Source organism: Arachis hypogaea, chromosome 1, assembly GCF_003086295.3.
Source record: "Arachis hypogaea cultivar Tifrunner chromosome 1, arahy.Tifrunner.gnm2.J5K5, whole genome shotgun sequence".
Lineage (NCBI taxonomy): Eukaryota > Viridiplantae > Streptophyta > Magnoliopsida > Fabales > Fabaceae > Arachis > Arachis hypogaea.
The window spans coordinates 96,665,409-96,681,463 of NC_092036.1; the positions used below are offsets into that span (position 1 = coordinate 96,665,409).

The following is a 16,055-nucleotide window of genomic DNA, read 5'->3' on the forward strand; positions in this document are numbered from 1 at the left end:
TTTTTTTAGTAAAAAATAGTGAATTTTTTTAACAGAAGAAAGCTATGGCACCATAAGCTCTGATATCATGAAAGGTATCAGATCATAGAGAGTGATCTTGAAGAAGAGTCAAAATAGAAGTTGAAAGAAAGAAAGAAAGAACAGAGAAGGCAAGAGGGAGAAGAAATTTCATTGAATGAATGAGTGGAATTACAAAAGTTACCTTGTAAAGTGAGGAGGAGGATTACTTAAAGCTATGAAACTAGGAGTGAGTTGAGTAAGGAAGCTTCCAACATCTTCTAGCATCTATAGCTAACTAACTAACTAAAAAAGGAAGAGTAAAGACTAACGGCACTAACTGCCTAACAAAATTGATAGCAAACACATGCCTTCTAACAGAATCAATCAGCAAGCACATAAGGCACAGTACTCATTCTAAACGTGCTTAATTCTAACCATGCCATAACTCCTATCATTGATTAAAAAATTAAAGTTAAATAATCCCTAATTAAATTTTTTTAATAAATCATTAAAAGAATTTCTCTAAATCGTCAACTACTTTAATTACGTTTAGTCCCTTTTCAATGACATGTAACAAATCTAATTAAACAATAATTTTTTTTATAGGTCTACTTACACAATAATGATGAAAAGCATTTGTCTAAATCGTCAACCAATTAAGATAATAATTCAAAAATTAATAATAATTCAAAAATTAAGAAATGACCTAATAGTTAATAGATCTAATTATTAAAAAAAAGCCTCATCCTATTAACTCCAATGAATTTTTTTATTTGATTTGCTATTTTTAGTGAAGAAATTCACTATTTTTTATTAAAAATAAATTATTTTATCATTCATGAGTTTTAGAAGGGATGAATATAAAAAAATTAGTCTTAATTTATATATTTTAGTACTCTGTCAATACTCACTCTTTGATTTGCTATTTAATCTCATTTTAATAATAAATACAAATAAAAAATTATTACATGCATATTTATATTTTTTATTTTATTCATCAAAATTATGATGTTATCACTATTATTTATCCAATCAATCAACTATAAAATACAAATAATTTTTATTTTTTGGTATAAAATAATAAAGTTGTACAAATAAAAAAAATTTGTTTAGCTAGAACCTCATTGTATGATTGATATAAACAAAAGAGAATGAAGTGATTGTTAAAGAGAAAAATATATGATTTAGTAAACTTTTGGCTAAAAATAAACTATTTTATTATTTATAAATTGTAAAAAAGATGAGAATAAAAAAATAGTCTTGATTTATATAATTTAATACTTTGAGTATTGTATTTTTTTAATACTATCCTCCCCATCCATTTGTGAATAAAACTCTACCTCTCTACATTTGGCCCCTCCATGGTTTATATAGGGAACCCATTGACACATACTAAATGTAAACCGCTATAGGCACCAGCGGTTTACGCACGCACACCAACCTACATAAACCGCTGCTGGCAGCAGCGGTTTATGACCAACCAAAAATACATATAATCCGCGGCTGGTACTAGCGGTTTCTGTGCAATTGTAAACCGCTACTGGCGGTAGCGGTTTATATAAAATAGTGAAACAATGTATTTACGTATCCATTTTTAAAACAATGTATTTACGTAAAATTGGGGTTCAAACAATTTAAAAACGTAAATTGCCCTATTATAAACGGGTTATTTTACATATACGAAAATGCACATGCTACAAGGGCCAAGGATTGAATAACTCATATTTAGAAGCCGAGATTCGAAAATGTGAGAAGCTACGTATTGATGATCGAGTAATTGTATATATTTCAATTATGTAAGTGATACGCACGGTCAAAGAACTCTTTTGATACATACCAAGATAATGGCGTGCCATCGCCCAAGATTTGCACATAATAACACGTCTTACATGAATCCCAGCAATGGAAACTACCAAAGAACTACTCTCCTCCACTAATGAATAAACTAAATTTCTTAAGAAACAAAGAGGAAGATTTTTACAACATCGATTTTACATTTTCCGGGTAATGGAGAACCAAGCCAATACCTATGGTTATACACAATCCTAGCATGAATCCTTGCCGCAGTGGAACATTAAAACATCGAAGAGTTACTCACCACTGACCATAAGTGACTGAAAAGGCTCTCTCTTTATTTCCACGACTGTTGAGAAGTCCCTGCTCAATGGCTGCTTCCAAGGTTCTCCATCCATCTGCATATAGGAATTCTTCCACTCCCCACCTCTTACTTCCAATCGAATAGCTGCTGCCTGAAAAAAAAAATCAACAACAAAAGCAAAGGAAGAAAAGAAATCAACAGGTTGACATATTTTATTAACAACGTACAAGAAGAAACTGAAGGTGGTCAGGTCAACACAAATGCAACATAACATGAGATTTTCAGAATTGCATGAGCCAGTAGCAACAACATAGTGGTCTGTCCACATTTGCATTCGGGTGCACCCCTGAACTTCACCATGAAAGCATTAATAAATAGTAATACCTGAGCAATGTGCTTTGCAGAGATCAATTCAACCATGACAAATGATGCATGCCACCCTTGCTTTAAACCAAATATTTCCAAAAGGCCATCAGCAACGTCAGCTTCAACAAAGCCTCTCTGGAAGAACAACAAAAAAGCCCTTTTAAGAAAAAGACCCTTAAATTTTGAAAAAAACACAAGTAACATTCTCGTTAAGCTTATATTAAGACATGGGTCAGAACAGCACTGTTGAGTGTTGCACATAATCACCAAAGTACAGGAAATGAAAATATCAGATGGGTTTATATGATGGGATTTTTTTCCCTTTGTTTTTGTGGTGGTAAGGGAGGAATTATTCACATTGCTAACAATGACAAGGCTAAGACAATGTAAATTTGTACACCCTAATGACTTAACCTTATATTAAGGTGCCAGGCAACACAAATACAATACCTTTTCCAAATATTCTGGTTTGAGTTTACCCCATGGGTCTCTTCCACTTCCATAGCTATGAAGATTTAGGGCAACTATTGCTCTTACACTGAAAGGAAATAATGTAACCTTATCATGCAAAATGAACAAACCAAAAACTACAAAGAGAGATTGGTACTTCAAATAATTTAGAATTCTATGAATTGAAACGGGAGTTCAGAATTTCGACGAGGAAAAATGCAGAGTAGCAACAACTAAAATGTGGTGAAACACAATGATATTTTCAAAATATTTCGGAAGCACTAGCAAAAATTATACTACAGGTATGGATATGAAGAAATGCACCTTGAAGGGATTGGAACCTGCTCCCACTCCGAGCAATTGACCTTTCTGATATGCATCCGCAGAATGTTTTTAAGACCCCTGACGTAAGGATTTAAAAGAAACATCCATATATCAAATAGTTTACTTAAAGCAAAAACATACATTTAAAAAAAGTGCAATTCAAAGAGGAACATACATATGAGGAGTCCAACAAATTCTAGCCCACTAATTGTTCCAGATCCTCTTTTAACCACAGTTCTCTCCGTTAAAATTTTCTCCAAATCTACCTTAGATGACATTACATAATGCTAAATGGCAAAGAAAACATTTCTTTTACCACTTGGAGACAAACTTTGGTGTATATAATATTTTTCATCGAAGTTTATCTCAAAATACAGTGAAATATATTCTATCATCCAGCAGTTTTGAACTCCATAAAAAGAAATGCACTACACCCAAACATCATAAATCCAAAGACACAAGTCTCATGCAGACCCAGAAGTTTTAAGTCAAACTGACCATACTAGAACTCTAGAAGACTGGAATGACTGTTCAACTGCAAGTATCTAACATCTTATTTCTTCTTTAGTTTTGGTGGGTAGAACACAAGATTACAACATTATAGCACAGACAAACTCTGAGAGTTGAAAACCTTTTGGCAACTCAAACCCTAGTTTGTTTTACAAAAAGAAAAGAAGAGACAATTCTAGTACTAGTAAAATAATCATTCTCTTATCTAAAGAAATATTTGTTTCATATTTAAAAGCTGTTGCATGATTTTTCTTTTTTTCTTTTAAATTTATCAGAAGAAAAAATTGTTTTAGTTGGTGTATCTTGCCTTAAACCTGGATCAGTTGTGCAAGGTGTGAAGAACCAGCCCTGGGTGCAACTATAACCAGAGTATATGATCTGCAACCAGGAAAAAAAAAGTGAAAAAAGGTTCTAAAATCTTTTATGGAGTAAAATCTGTTATATCATTTTTACAAGTCAAAGTAGCCATTGGACTGTTAACATCAACATACAAATGCGGAAAAAAGAAAAGATATAGATTACTAATTTCTTGCTAAAAAAATTGTACAATCAATAATACTTAATTAGAAAGAGCATCCAACAGCTCAAAAGTTAATACCTTGTTTGTTATTGGACCACTTGCAATGTAAGGTTTTTCATTACGTAGATGATGGAAGCCATAAGCCACTTGGGCATCCATTCCTATAAAATATAACAAGACATTCTAAAATTTCTCACAAATATAAATTAGATATTCAATTGAGGCATCTAAAATGCTTTCTATCCTAAATCAACGTCCTATCCCAAGAAATTTATAGCATTTTAGGTTTCTTTATCATGCACATGCAGATGGATGATGAAAAGCAAAATATCCACAGGTATAAAGACATTTTCATTTCACTTCAGTGTGACAACCCCAATGATGAGGTCACATCCTGCTTTAACTTCTGATGGCATTATTGCACAGAAAGTTGTAGGACCAAAAGCCAAATATATATTGCACGTGTACCATGTGTAGTAACCCCAAAGCAATCTAGAATATCTGAGTACCATGCAGAGAGTAGTTTGGCTACAACATAATGTTCCAATTAACATACAGTAGTACTCATGAAGTGACTTGATTCTCAAATCTCATTGATTAATCGTAACTATTACCCAATTAATTAAAATGTACATGATGATAGTATGACACCAACTCCACAAATATTCATTTCAGTCAGCAGATGATACTGCAGTTGAACAGATTAAAGTACCTATGCTGAAGTAGTTGTAGAACACTCCTTCATAACTTGTCATTTTCTCGGGCAGTTCTCCCTCAATTTCCATGCCCTACAGAGACAAGATACGTCACTCATATTAGAAGTCAGGGGAGAAAAAATTAATAAGTTATGTTAATAAAAGGGGTAATGAGAAGAAATAACTGAATAAAAAATCAGAAATATCCATCAGTGTAAGTTTAATGGAAACAAACATTCGGGACTGACAAGTGAAATCTGAAAAAAATGACCATAAACAACTGATGTCAATCTCTTCCATCGTTCCACCCTCGCTAAATTTTCTATTTTTCTTGAATTGCACAAGATGAAGTGCCCAACAGTATTTCATTTCCAGAAGTTTTAAACGTTGCACTTACTTTTTCAGTTACAATGTACCAAAGGAACACAATAAGAGTTAATCCCATAATGGATCAATTCATACGATTTCTTATTCAGATACCTCAAGCACAAACCATAACAGTTCCTCACCCAATTATTTGCCAGAAAACAATTTTTTTGGTCAATATCACTGTGACCACTGAAGCTACCAAACTTTGGTTCTTAAACTATAAAAGATTAATTTTAGCGGGAATATAATGTTTTTGAAACTATTTTAGGGACCAACAAGGCAACAACATAGCTACCGTCCAAAAAGACCCTGTAATGGCTACTTATATTAATGAAAGGTACAGTAAGCTATAAAGCTATCTCATGATTATTGTATAGTAAAACATGATATATTAGTTAAGCCATCTAAACAAACACCATATAATCTAATCATGAAAACTTACATTGCCAAAGAATATATTATCTTTCTTAAATATTCATGAAGCATATGCATTTCAACCCAATTAACTAGTACACAAGGTATCATTGCCACTACAAAAAGCAGCATAGCTAATTTGCAACATGGTGCTAAGATAAATGAATGGTGTAAAAAAAACGGCCAAAACCTGATCAATAGTAAAATCTTCTGTATGTTTCAAAGAATGTGGGGGGTCCATAGGCGTGCCATCTGGCATTGAAAGTGAAACTCGCCAACTGTGTTGAATGGACAAAAAGATAAATCAAATTCAAATATGAAATTCATAGCAAAGAGAACCAACTATAAATATTTCTCCATTTAAAATAAAAACTTCTGCATGTTTTCTAGTTTATCCATCTTAAGATAGAATATGCAAAGTGCATATAACATGAGGTAGAACTTGATATAGTACAGAAGTACAAAACTACAAATCAAGTCTCATCGATCATAGCAATGCCAGAACATAAATCCCACAGACCAGTACCTCCAGGCATTAGGCTATGACACACTTCATAAAATTATTTATTTGCAGAGAACTACTTGAAAGAGTCTACAATATGACAATGTCATACTTGAAACTCGGAGCTTAAAAAGTTACAGCTTACCTATCCAAACGATGAATTGGTCCAATACTAGCTTTGAGCAGAGTTCTTTTAATAGCTGATTTCCAAGCAAAAGGAAATGAACCACCCTGATAAATATCCAAAAGACTGATTAACATAGTAAACCCAATATTCGTTTAATCTATAATTTCCAAGCATATGAATGCTTACCCAATGGAAACTCCTAGACAGGTCATTTCCTGTACCAAGAGGTACGATAGCCACAGGAGGAACTGGCTCTCGACCTTGATTGCGAAGTTCTATGAGACATCCTAATACCCAGCCAACAGTACCATCACCTCCAGCAACCTGCCCAATCAACGAGATCCACCCTATGTGATTGCTATTTTACTAATATCTAAACTTGGTATGCACAATTGCCATGGTGGCTGACTAGCACCAGATCACACAATCACATTGTATTTTATCTTCCATTTGAAAACCAAACATCTCTTGCAAATCACACGATTTTTTTTTCTGCTTTAATACAGAAGGAAAAAAAGAACCACTAATTCCTCTAATTAGAATAATATCTCAAATTTCTGAATTAAGTATGCATAGTGAGAAGAGAGAGCCATGCACTATAGCAGGTACTATGAGGTAAAAATAGTCACAACACTTCATGCAACTAATTCAGTTCACTGAAAATTAAAACTAAAAAAAAAAATGTCATCATACACTCTGCATTTAAACCATGTGAAATATATCGCCTGTTATAGACAGATCCCTATCAACATACCAAAACCCTGATTTTTTCACGAGTTTCTTTGGCACAAGTATCACCAATAGCAGCCAACATCTCCAGGCAACCCAATCCATACCGTACAAACTCATGAGGCTTCACATCTGATAGGTCAAAAACCTGCAATGTAAATAGAACCAACCTAACATCAACCAGTCATGCATGGAAAAACACCAGCAGCACAAACAGGACTATAGAGACGATAACAGGTGCGAAAATCGAAAGAATCAATTAACCACTACAAAATTCATTGATGCAACTCGAATAACGAAAACACAACAGAGTATGATGAAGGAATCTAAATGGAAAACGAGACTTCCTTTCTCATATTCAGTCTCAGTTGTAACAGTACTTCTATTACTAGATCTTCAACTTTTAGCAGATTTTTCCCCCTCTATGATTTTCTCTGTTCAACGACGGGTTTATTCAGAGAAGCATCTAAAAGCAAGCAAGAGAAGAATAAGAAGAGAGAAGAACCTGTTCGTCGCTGATGAGTTGCTGGAGCCTCTCCTTGAGGGCGGGACCGTGGCGGCCACCGCTTTTGGGATTGATAAAGACGACCATGGGAGAAGAGGGAGGGGAGGAGTCGTCGTCGTTGGTGCGGGAGAGGTAGCGGGACTCGCCGGCGGCAGGGTCCTGGAGGCGGATGGAGTCACGCATTGCGAAGCGGAGGTACTGCGGCATGGCAAGTTGCTTCTTCAAGTCTTCCTTGTCAATCCGCATCCCGGAGAGGCCGCATCCCCTAATCGACTCCACAATCGACGACCTCACCGCTATCTTGTTGGTATCTCCCGTCGTCGACGGCGGTTCCATCTCCTTCTTTCTCTCTCTCACACACTCTGTCTCTTGGATTCGATTCTTGTGCGCGAAACTTAACTGCTGGCTTGGTTGGACGAAGACGAGTAAATGGGATTTCTATTCAAAAAAGAAAGGAATTTTATTTATTTATTCAGTATATTTGTTTATTTATGTGTGTCAAGACAACTAAAAAATAATATGCATTAAAAATAGGAAAAATGGCTGCGTGTGGGTGTGAGTGAGGGTGGACAGCGCTTTCACTTTCCGAGGATAGGAAAAGTCCCAGTCGTGGAACGGTGGTTTTCAGTTTTGAGAATAAAAGGTGGTGGTGCAACTTTGCCGTTCCGGAATCGCCTTTTTTATATTGGGGAAAAACAAATGCCCTTCAGCGTCAAAATTATTTACGAAAATGGGCATGGTGCTGCCCCAACGGCTATTTGTCTATCACTCACCCAACCAACACGTTCCTCAATCCTCATCATTGCTTTCCATTAATGTCATACAGTATTATTAAATATTTTTTTATATATACTTTTTAATTGACGAGTATTAAGATTTATCATTTATTAGCAAGAAGTCTCTTTTTCTTTTACGGGAATGGATTCTTTTTAACAATGAAAAAATAAAATGTGATTTTTTATTATTAATTTTATAAGTGTGACAAAAATAAATATGAGAACGAATAATAAAAAATAAAAAATTATATTTTATATTTTTAATTTTTTTAATAATTAAAAAGATTCATTCTTTTTTTTTTTACTATTTGAGTTTAGATAAAGATATAATTTTAAATACTAATTAATAAATTAAAAAATTTAAAATTTAATTATCTTTTAAATTTATGTAGTATAATTCATACGTAAATATTTATTTTTTATTTTTAAAAAAAAATTTCATGTATTATTTTCAAATACAATAAAGCCATACCTCTATAAATACATAAAACATAACAAATTTTAGTAGATCTATCATCTATAAGTTCACTTATTCGTTGTTTAGCGGTTAAATTTTACTTTTTGCGTGTAATTTATTAACCAATAATAAATTTATAAAAAAAATTGATATACATTAAATTAATTTTTGATCTTTTAAATAGAGAAATACTACAAACAATCAATCAAAATAAATACATGGAAGACTTTTGTAATCCTATCAAGCAGCACCCTTCTCAAAAAAATTTTAACCAATGTAATCCACATATTTTCGAGTTAAACCCCAAAATAGTCCTTGAGATTCACAAAATGCACTGATTTAGTCCCTGACTTTCCAATTACACTATTTATGTCCCTGAGATTGGAAAAATGCACCTAGTTGGTCCCTTCCCCTTTTTCCGTCCAAACTCGTTCCCGGCGGCAATGATGTGGCAAAATTTTTGCCATACTGAACTATAGAGAACGGCGTCATATAACTATTTGGCGCTAAAAAATAAAAACGACGCCGCTTCATTCACGAAGGAGTTACCAAAACTTATAACCCCCATATTCAAAGACTTCGTCACTTCATCTTCTTCATCACGTTTGAAATGAAAGCTCCATAGCCTGGGTTCTGATAGTCCTTCGAGGTTTATTGGGGTGAGACAAATTGGAGAGGCCCGAAACGTGCTCATCGGTCGTTCAAAACCGGGGAAGGAAGGAGCAAAGCTTCCTCGTGAATCCCGTGACACAGAGGTAGGCATGCAGTGAATAAACTATTTTTTATTTATCTTTTATAGAGTTAAGGTATCCTTTGTTGTGAGTTTGATTTGGAAATTTTGTGTTGGTTGATGAAAAATTACTTAATGCTATAGTATTAGATAGGGTTTAGGGTACTGGGTGGTGTGGGTTTGGATTTTGTCAATGTTCTGTTTTCACATAGGGAATCAGGCTGTTTTTACAATGGCAATGTGATGAAGTATCTGTTTTTAAACAATATTGGATTATGTTGTACTGTAGTTTGTTGATTATATTATTAGTAGCATACATTAGATAAACTGTTATACTTGTTTTTTACTATAGATGGAAAAATTGCTGGATATCATGTTCCACCATGGTGGGACCTTTAAGAAGAATGATGATGGGAAATTGGTTTATTCACCTGACAATAGAAGTTGTTTAGGAGATTTAGATGAGGATACCCTAGATGTTTTTTTCGTGAGAAACTATTTCAAGGAGTTAGGGTATGACAAGGTAGTTGAGTGCTGGTGGCTGGTTCCCGGAAGGAGCTTGGAGGTGGGACTGAGAGCTCTGACAAGTGATGATGAACTAAGGGAGATGTGCTTCCATGCAGAGAAGAATGATGGAGTAGTTGATGTGTTTTTTGAACATGGAGTTTCCACACCTGAACTAATGGAGGGGAAAGGGGATGTGATGTTACTTGATTATGAAGTAGAAGAGTTTTCACATGGTGACATACAGAGTAAGAAGAAAACACATGTGGATACCTCAAATCAAACCCCAGTTGACAAATCGACTACAAACCCAATTCCAAACCTCTCAACTGCAAACACAAGTCCTTTTACTGCAACTCCCATTCCAAACCATCCTGCTGCTGACCCCCTCACTACAAATCCCACCAATGAAGAGCCCAACCCCATGGATGAACCTGGAAATCCCAAATCCAATTATAGACCCAACCCAAAATCCAGTAAAAAATCCAACCCAGCTCCCATTGTGAAACATAAGCAGAAGCCAACTCCAAAGCCCAAGAACCATCTGAAGCCCAAGAAAACTCATTCAAAGCCCAAGTCTAACTTCACTTCCAAACCCAAACCCAAATTTAACCCACCTAAAAGAATAACAAGATCTCAGGCAAAGGGAAAGAGCAGTAACAAAGATAAGGGACCTCTTCATGTGGATTTAACTGTCAATGAATCAGGAAGTAGTGATGGCAGCTCTAGCAATGATGAAGAATTGTTTGCAAGAGTTTCAAAACCAATTAGGAAAGAGGTCAAAAAGGTTCAAAAGAAGGCAGATATAGCTAAAGGGAAAGAGAAGATAGGAAAAGATAATATAATGCAAGATGATGATGCAATAGTTGAGGATTTATCAGATGTAGAGGTGGACCTTGGTTTCGTAGGAAGTCTAGGTGAAGGAAGTTGGTATGAGGCTCTGGACCCTGGTGCAGAATCTGATGGAGCCAACTCCTGGCACTCAGAGGAGATGAAAACTCCTCCTAACTCTGAGGATGAGATGGAATCCGATGGGGATTCAGATGAATTTCCCATATTCGAAGGGGGACAGAGGTTTGGTGAGCTGCAACTTCAAGTTGGCATGAAGTTCAATACTAAACAAGAATTCAGGGAGGCTGTGAGAGAGTTTACCATTTAGGAGGGAAGGGGGATTAAGTTCATTAAGAATGATAATATCAAATGTAGGGCAGTTTGCCAAGTAGAAGAGTGTGCATGGGTTGTGTATGCTTCAAGAGATCATGAGGACTGTTGCTGGCAGATAAAGACATTTTATGATGATCATACATGTCCAAGGGAAAATTCAAATAGCGCTGCAAACAGAGCCTGGTTGGCTAGTAAGTTAGTTAAAAAAGTTAGAAAGTATCCTAATTTCAAGCAATGTGAGGCTGCAGTGTACTTTAGGTCAAAATGTGATCTCATTCTGCATAGAAACTCAATAGCTAGAGCCTTGGCCGATGCAAGGAATGTTGTTTATGGCGATGAGAAGGCACAATATGCCTTGTTAAGGGATTATGCTGAAACGCTTCTGAAAACCAATCCCGGATCTACTGTGAAGATTGGGGTGATCCCATTGCCTGATGGACAAGTCATGTTTGAGAGAATGTACGTTTGCTTGAGTGGTTGCAAGAACGGGTTCAGATCAGGGTGCCGTCCACTAATTGGACTTGATGGTGCATTTCTGAAGACACAGATTGGAGGCCAGATAATATCAGCTGTAGCCCAAGATGCAAATCATCACATATATGTGATTGCTTGGGCTATAGTCAAGGTTGAAAATAAAGAGAACTGGAAGTGGTTTCTTGAGCTACTCCACGAGGATTTAGGAGACTATAAGGCAAACGGGTGGTGTTTCATATCTGATATGCAGAAGGTAATCAATTCCTAAATTTAACTTGTTGTGTTATTCAATTTTCTACACATTTGTTAAAGTGTTCATTTTCTGGACTTTATGATACTGGACTATATGTTATGTTATTCAATTAGCTACACATTTGTTACGTTGTTGGTTGATTCCTGGATATTGCAACCATGGTGTGAATATAAGATACTGATTGATCATATTCCTGGATATTTGCAACCATGGATATTGCTTGACTGTGTGAATAACTCATATTCTTGATTTAGGCTTAAGGAATTTGGTTTCTGATAAATGTGTTTGTGCTAAACAGGGATTGATTTCTGCTGTAGAAGAGGTCATGCCACAGGTCCATCATCGTTTCTGTGTATGGCACCTGTGGCGAAATTTCAACAAACAGTGGAAGGATCTTGAGCTGAGGAGACTTCTCTGGGATGCTGCTAGGTCAACCACGTTTCAAAACTTTATTGATAACATGGACAAAATAAAGAGGGTCAGCGAGGAGGCATGGACATACCTGAACAAGTGGCCAAGGCATTCATGGACAAAGTCTTAATTTAGCCACAGGCCAAAGCTGGATAATATTTGCAACAATGCCTGTGAGGTGTTCAATGCACGAATCAAGGAGGCTAGGAGTAAGCCAATCATCACATTGCTTGAAGAGGTAAGAATGTTTGTTATGCGATCGATTGCAAAGAATAAAGTAAAGTTGAACCACCATGTGGGGAAACTACCTCCTGTTATTCAAAGCCGATTGGAAAAGGTTCGCAAGGAATCAAAGAATTGGGTTCCTATATGGACTGGAGATGAAGAATATGAAAATTTTGAGGTCCATGGACACCCAACTAACATGGTTGTTGATTTAGGCAAGAAACTTTGCACATGTCAGTTCTGGATGTTAACAGGTGATATTATATGCCCTTGCACCAACTTTTTTCTACTCTTTATTATGAATCGCTATACGTCATTGATTATATTGGCTGCTGTGGAGTTGATCATTTCTTTGTTTATTCACTATAGGCATTCCCTGTGTTCATGCTTGTGCTGCTCTTGCAAGGGTGAATAAGAGACCTGAGGACTTCTGTCATTCCTTAGTCACCATGGACTCATATAGGAAGACATATGAACATCACATCAATCCTCTCCCAGGCCAATCCCTATGGGAAAAATCAGCCTACAGTCAGCCCCAAGCTCCTAACATTAAACGTAAACCTGGAAAATTGACAACCAAAAGACGAAAGGATGCTGATGAGGGTACTAGTGGAAACAAGAAACCTAAGGGAGCCGTTACTCTAAAGAGACAGCTAAAGTCGTTCACATGCACATACTGTGGAATAAAGGGCCACACCAAGAGGGGATGTAAAAAAAAAAAGAGCCGATGAACTAGCTGCTGCGCTTGCTGCTGCAGCAGCTGCTGTGGCGGCAGCCAAGTCCAAAACTGTCCCAGCTGAGAGTGCACCTGCAGCTGAAGCTACAAACACCTCTAATGTGGCACCACAAGTAGATGAAGCTCCTCCTGCTGTAGCTGTCCAGAATCATGCTTAAGTGGAGGTTACCGAGATTGACTTATCCCAACCAAATTATGGCGGAACACAAGATGAGGTACATGTATGGTATACATAGTCTTCTGACATTTTTTTAATTGCTCTTATCATCTCACTAGTTTCATAACTTTCCTCATCAGGTCCCACCACCAACACCACAAACAACAAGGCCAGATAAATTACCAACAAAAAGGAAGAACTCACCATCACCAGTATCTGCTTCTCTTGATCCCATGCAAGGAGCAAGCGCAGCAACATCTTCTAGGTTGGCAAACTTTTTGAAGTTTGTTCCAACTCCAGGGTTTAAACCACCAAGGAAGAAAAATACTAAGTAATTGGATGTTGTGGCTGCTGAAGTCTGACTGATCACATATGGAATTTAGGCACCACTTGTTTCCTTATTTTGGATATTTTCATTTAGGAGTAGCACATAACCACAATGTAATGGTTAACTTTTACTTTTGGTAGTTATAAACCTTTAAAATTGGAGCTCTTATTGTATTCCTTTTTGGTGCTGTATTTTGGTGTTTATCAGCTGCTACTCCATTGACAATGTTTGGCAATATCTTAGTTATAATTAGAATATGGTTTTACTAATTTACTTGTTCTGTTCTATTTATTCAGTTTTGTTATTATCTTTGTCAACTATTGACACAGATCACATCAATAATGCAAAGATTGCTCATTCATTCCTAAACAATACACAAGTGTTACATTTTAACAATCACAACCACTACAACAACTAACAGGAAAAAATTTAACAACCCTAACATTTGTATTACATATTTCTGGCTCCTTAATTCAGCCTCCAAATTGCCAATCCTCACTGCAACACTCAAGCTAATTTCTTCATTGTTATATGCTGCAGCTTCTTCAAAATTGCCATTATCATCTTCTACAACGTCTGCCCATCGAAAAAATCCACACCACCGTTTTCCACTGCACTGTCACCAGTAAATTTAGGGATTCAGGAGTTGAACATTAAAAAACAGAAACAACATCTCTTAGACTCAAACTCACATTGTAATTCGGACATCCGAAGAAGGGTTTGTCTGGGTGAGCATCTGTTCCAGACCATCGGAGCACAGGGCGTTTTCCACACCCACAGCGATCTGGAACTCGTGAGGCTCTGCTGCGACTAGGCGTCCTTGTGGTTGATCGAATAGAACTCCCGTCTCCCTCATTTGCACGTCCAACCATGGTTAAACCCAACAAAGCAATGACGAATGAATCGAACAGGGAAGAAGAAGAAGAAGAACGAGTCATACGCTACTCCTTCATCAGTTAGGGTTAAAAAGGGGCTCAGGGACCACTTTGGGTTACAAAAGTTCCATGGGCCACGTCAGGTAACCGTTACTTCCTCCAGCATGGCAAAAATTTTGCCACATCATTGCCGCCGGGAACGAGTTTGGACGGAAAAAGGGGAAGGGACCAACTAGATGCATTTTTCCCAATCTCAGGGACATAAATTGTGTAATTGGGAAGTCAGGGACTAAATTGGTGCATTTTGTGAATCTCAGGGACTACTTTGGGATTTAACTCCACATTTTCAAATTAAATTCATATAAACATAACATTAAAGGTGTACATGGATTGAATCGTGCAAAATTTTAATAAACATGAATCCAATTCAAATATTTTATCAGGTCTATTTAAATATTTGAATCTAATCCTAAATTAACTCGAAATAAATATAATTAAATCGAGTTGATTTGATATGTAATTAATATATAATTTTAAAAAAATTATATAACAAATTAATAAAATCTCACCTTTAAAGATTGAGCTTAATAAAGTTTTATATAGCATTTATATCAAAATAAGTTATTATAATGTAAAAGTAACATTATACAATACAAAACTTATTAATTTAAGTATAAAAATATAATATCTTAGTATCAATTTTAAAGTAAAAAATATATTTTAACTATAAAATATGATTTTAGGTTGAACAAAGTCAATTTAAAATAGAGGTAAATAGTAAATTGGTATCTGAAAAATTTTGTCGCTGATAAAATAGTACTTGACTTTTATTATTGATAAAATAGTCCCTACAAAATTTTAAAATTTGACAAGCGTGTTCCTAAACTTGTCGGAGTAAATTTCTAGCAAGTACAATGCTAACATGGCCACGTATTCTGATAACCTAACAAACCATCCCCCATATCCTAATCTCTTTCTCCCAACGCAGACTATCCCTCCATCTCCCTCTCCATCGCAGTCTCTCCCTCCCCCTTCCCTCTCCCTCCCCAACACATCTCTTTCTCCCAACGCAGACTATCCCTCCATCTCCCTCTCCATCGCAGTCTCTCCCTCCCCCTTCCCTCTCCCTCCCCAACACACACTCCTCTCTCTCTCTCTCTCTCTCTCTCTCTCTCTCTCTCTCTCTCTCTCTCTCTCTCTCTCTCTCTCTCTCTCTCTCCATTGCAACCCTTCCCCTACCCAATGCACACTCCCTCTCCATCGCAATCCCCTTTTCCAATGCACACTCCCCTTTTCTTCTGCCTCCCTAATTGCAACAGCAAAAGCAACAATAACAGCAGAAACAACACTATTAAA

General features: G+C 36.3%; 1 protein-coding gene across 1 annotated transcript; it reads right to left on the minus strand.

Moving 5' to 3' along the window:
* Positions 1-1,762: 1,762 nt before the first annotated feature.
* LOC112698834 (diacylglycerol kinase 7) lies at positions 1,763-8,407 on the minus strand. The gene is made up of 12 exons (XM_025751665.3): positions 7,610-8,407; positions 7,130-7,252; positions 6,562-6,699; positions 6,394-6,479; positions 5,937-6,024; positions 4,981-5,056; positions 4,347-4,429; positions 4,056-4,126; positions 3,239-3,316; positions 2,915-3,002; positions 2,483-2,599; positions 1,763-2,249 (listed from the first exon to the last, which is right to left on the minus strand). Exons 1-12 carry the CDS (start codon positions 7,943-7,945, stop codon positions 2,091-2,093), a joined length of 1,443 nt encoding a protein of 480 aa, XP_025607450.1. The 5' UTR covers positions 7,946-8,407; the 3' UTR covers positions 1,763-2,090.
* Between the last annotated feature and the right edge of the window lie 7,648 nt (positions 8,408-16,055).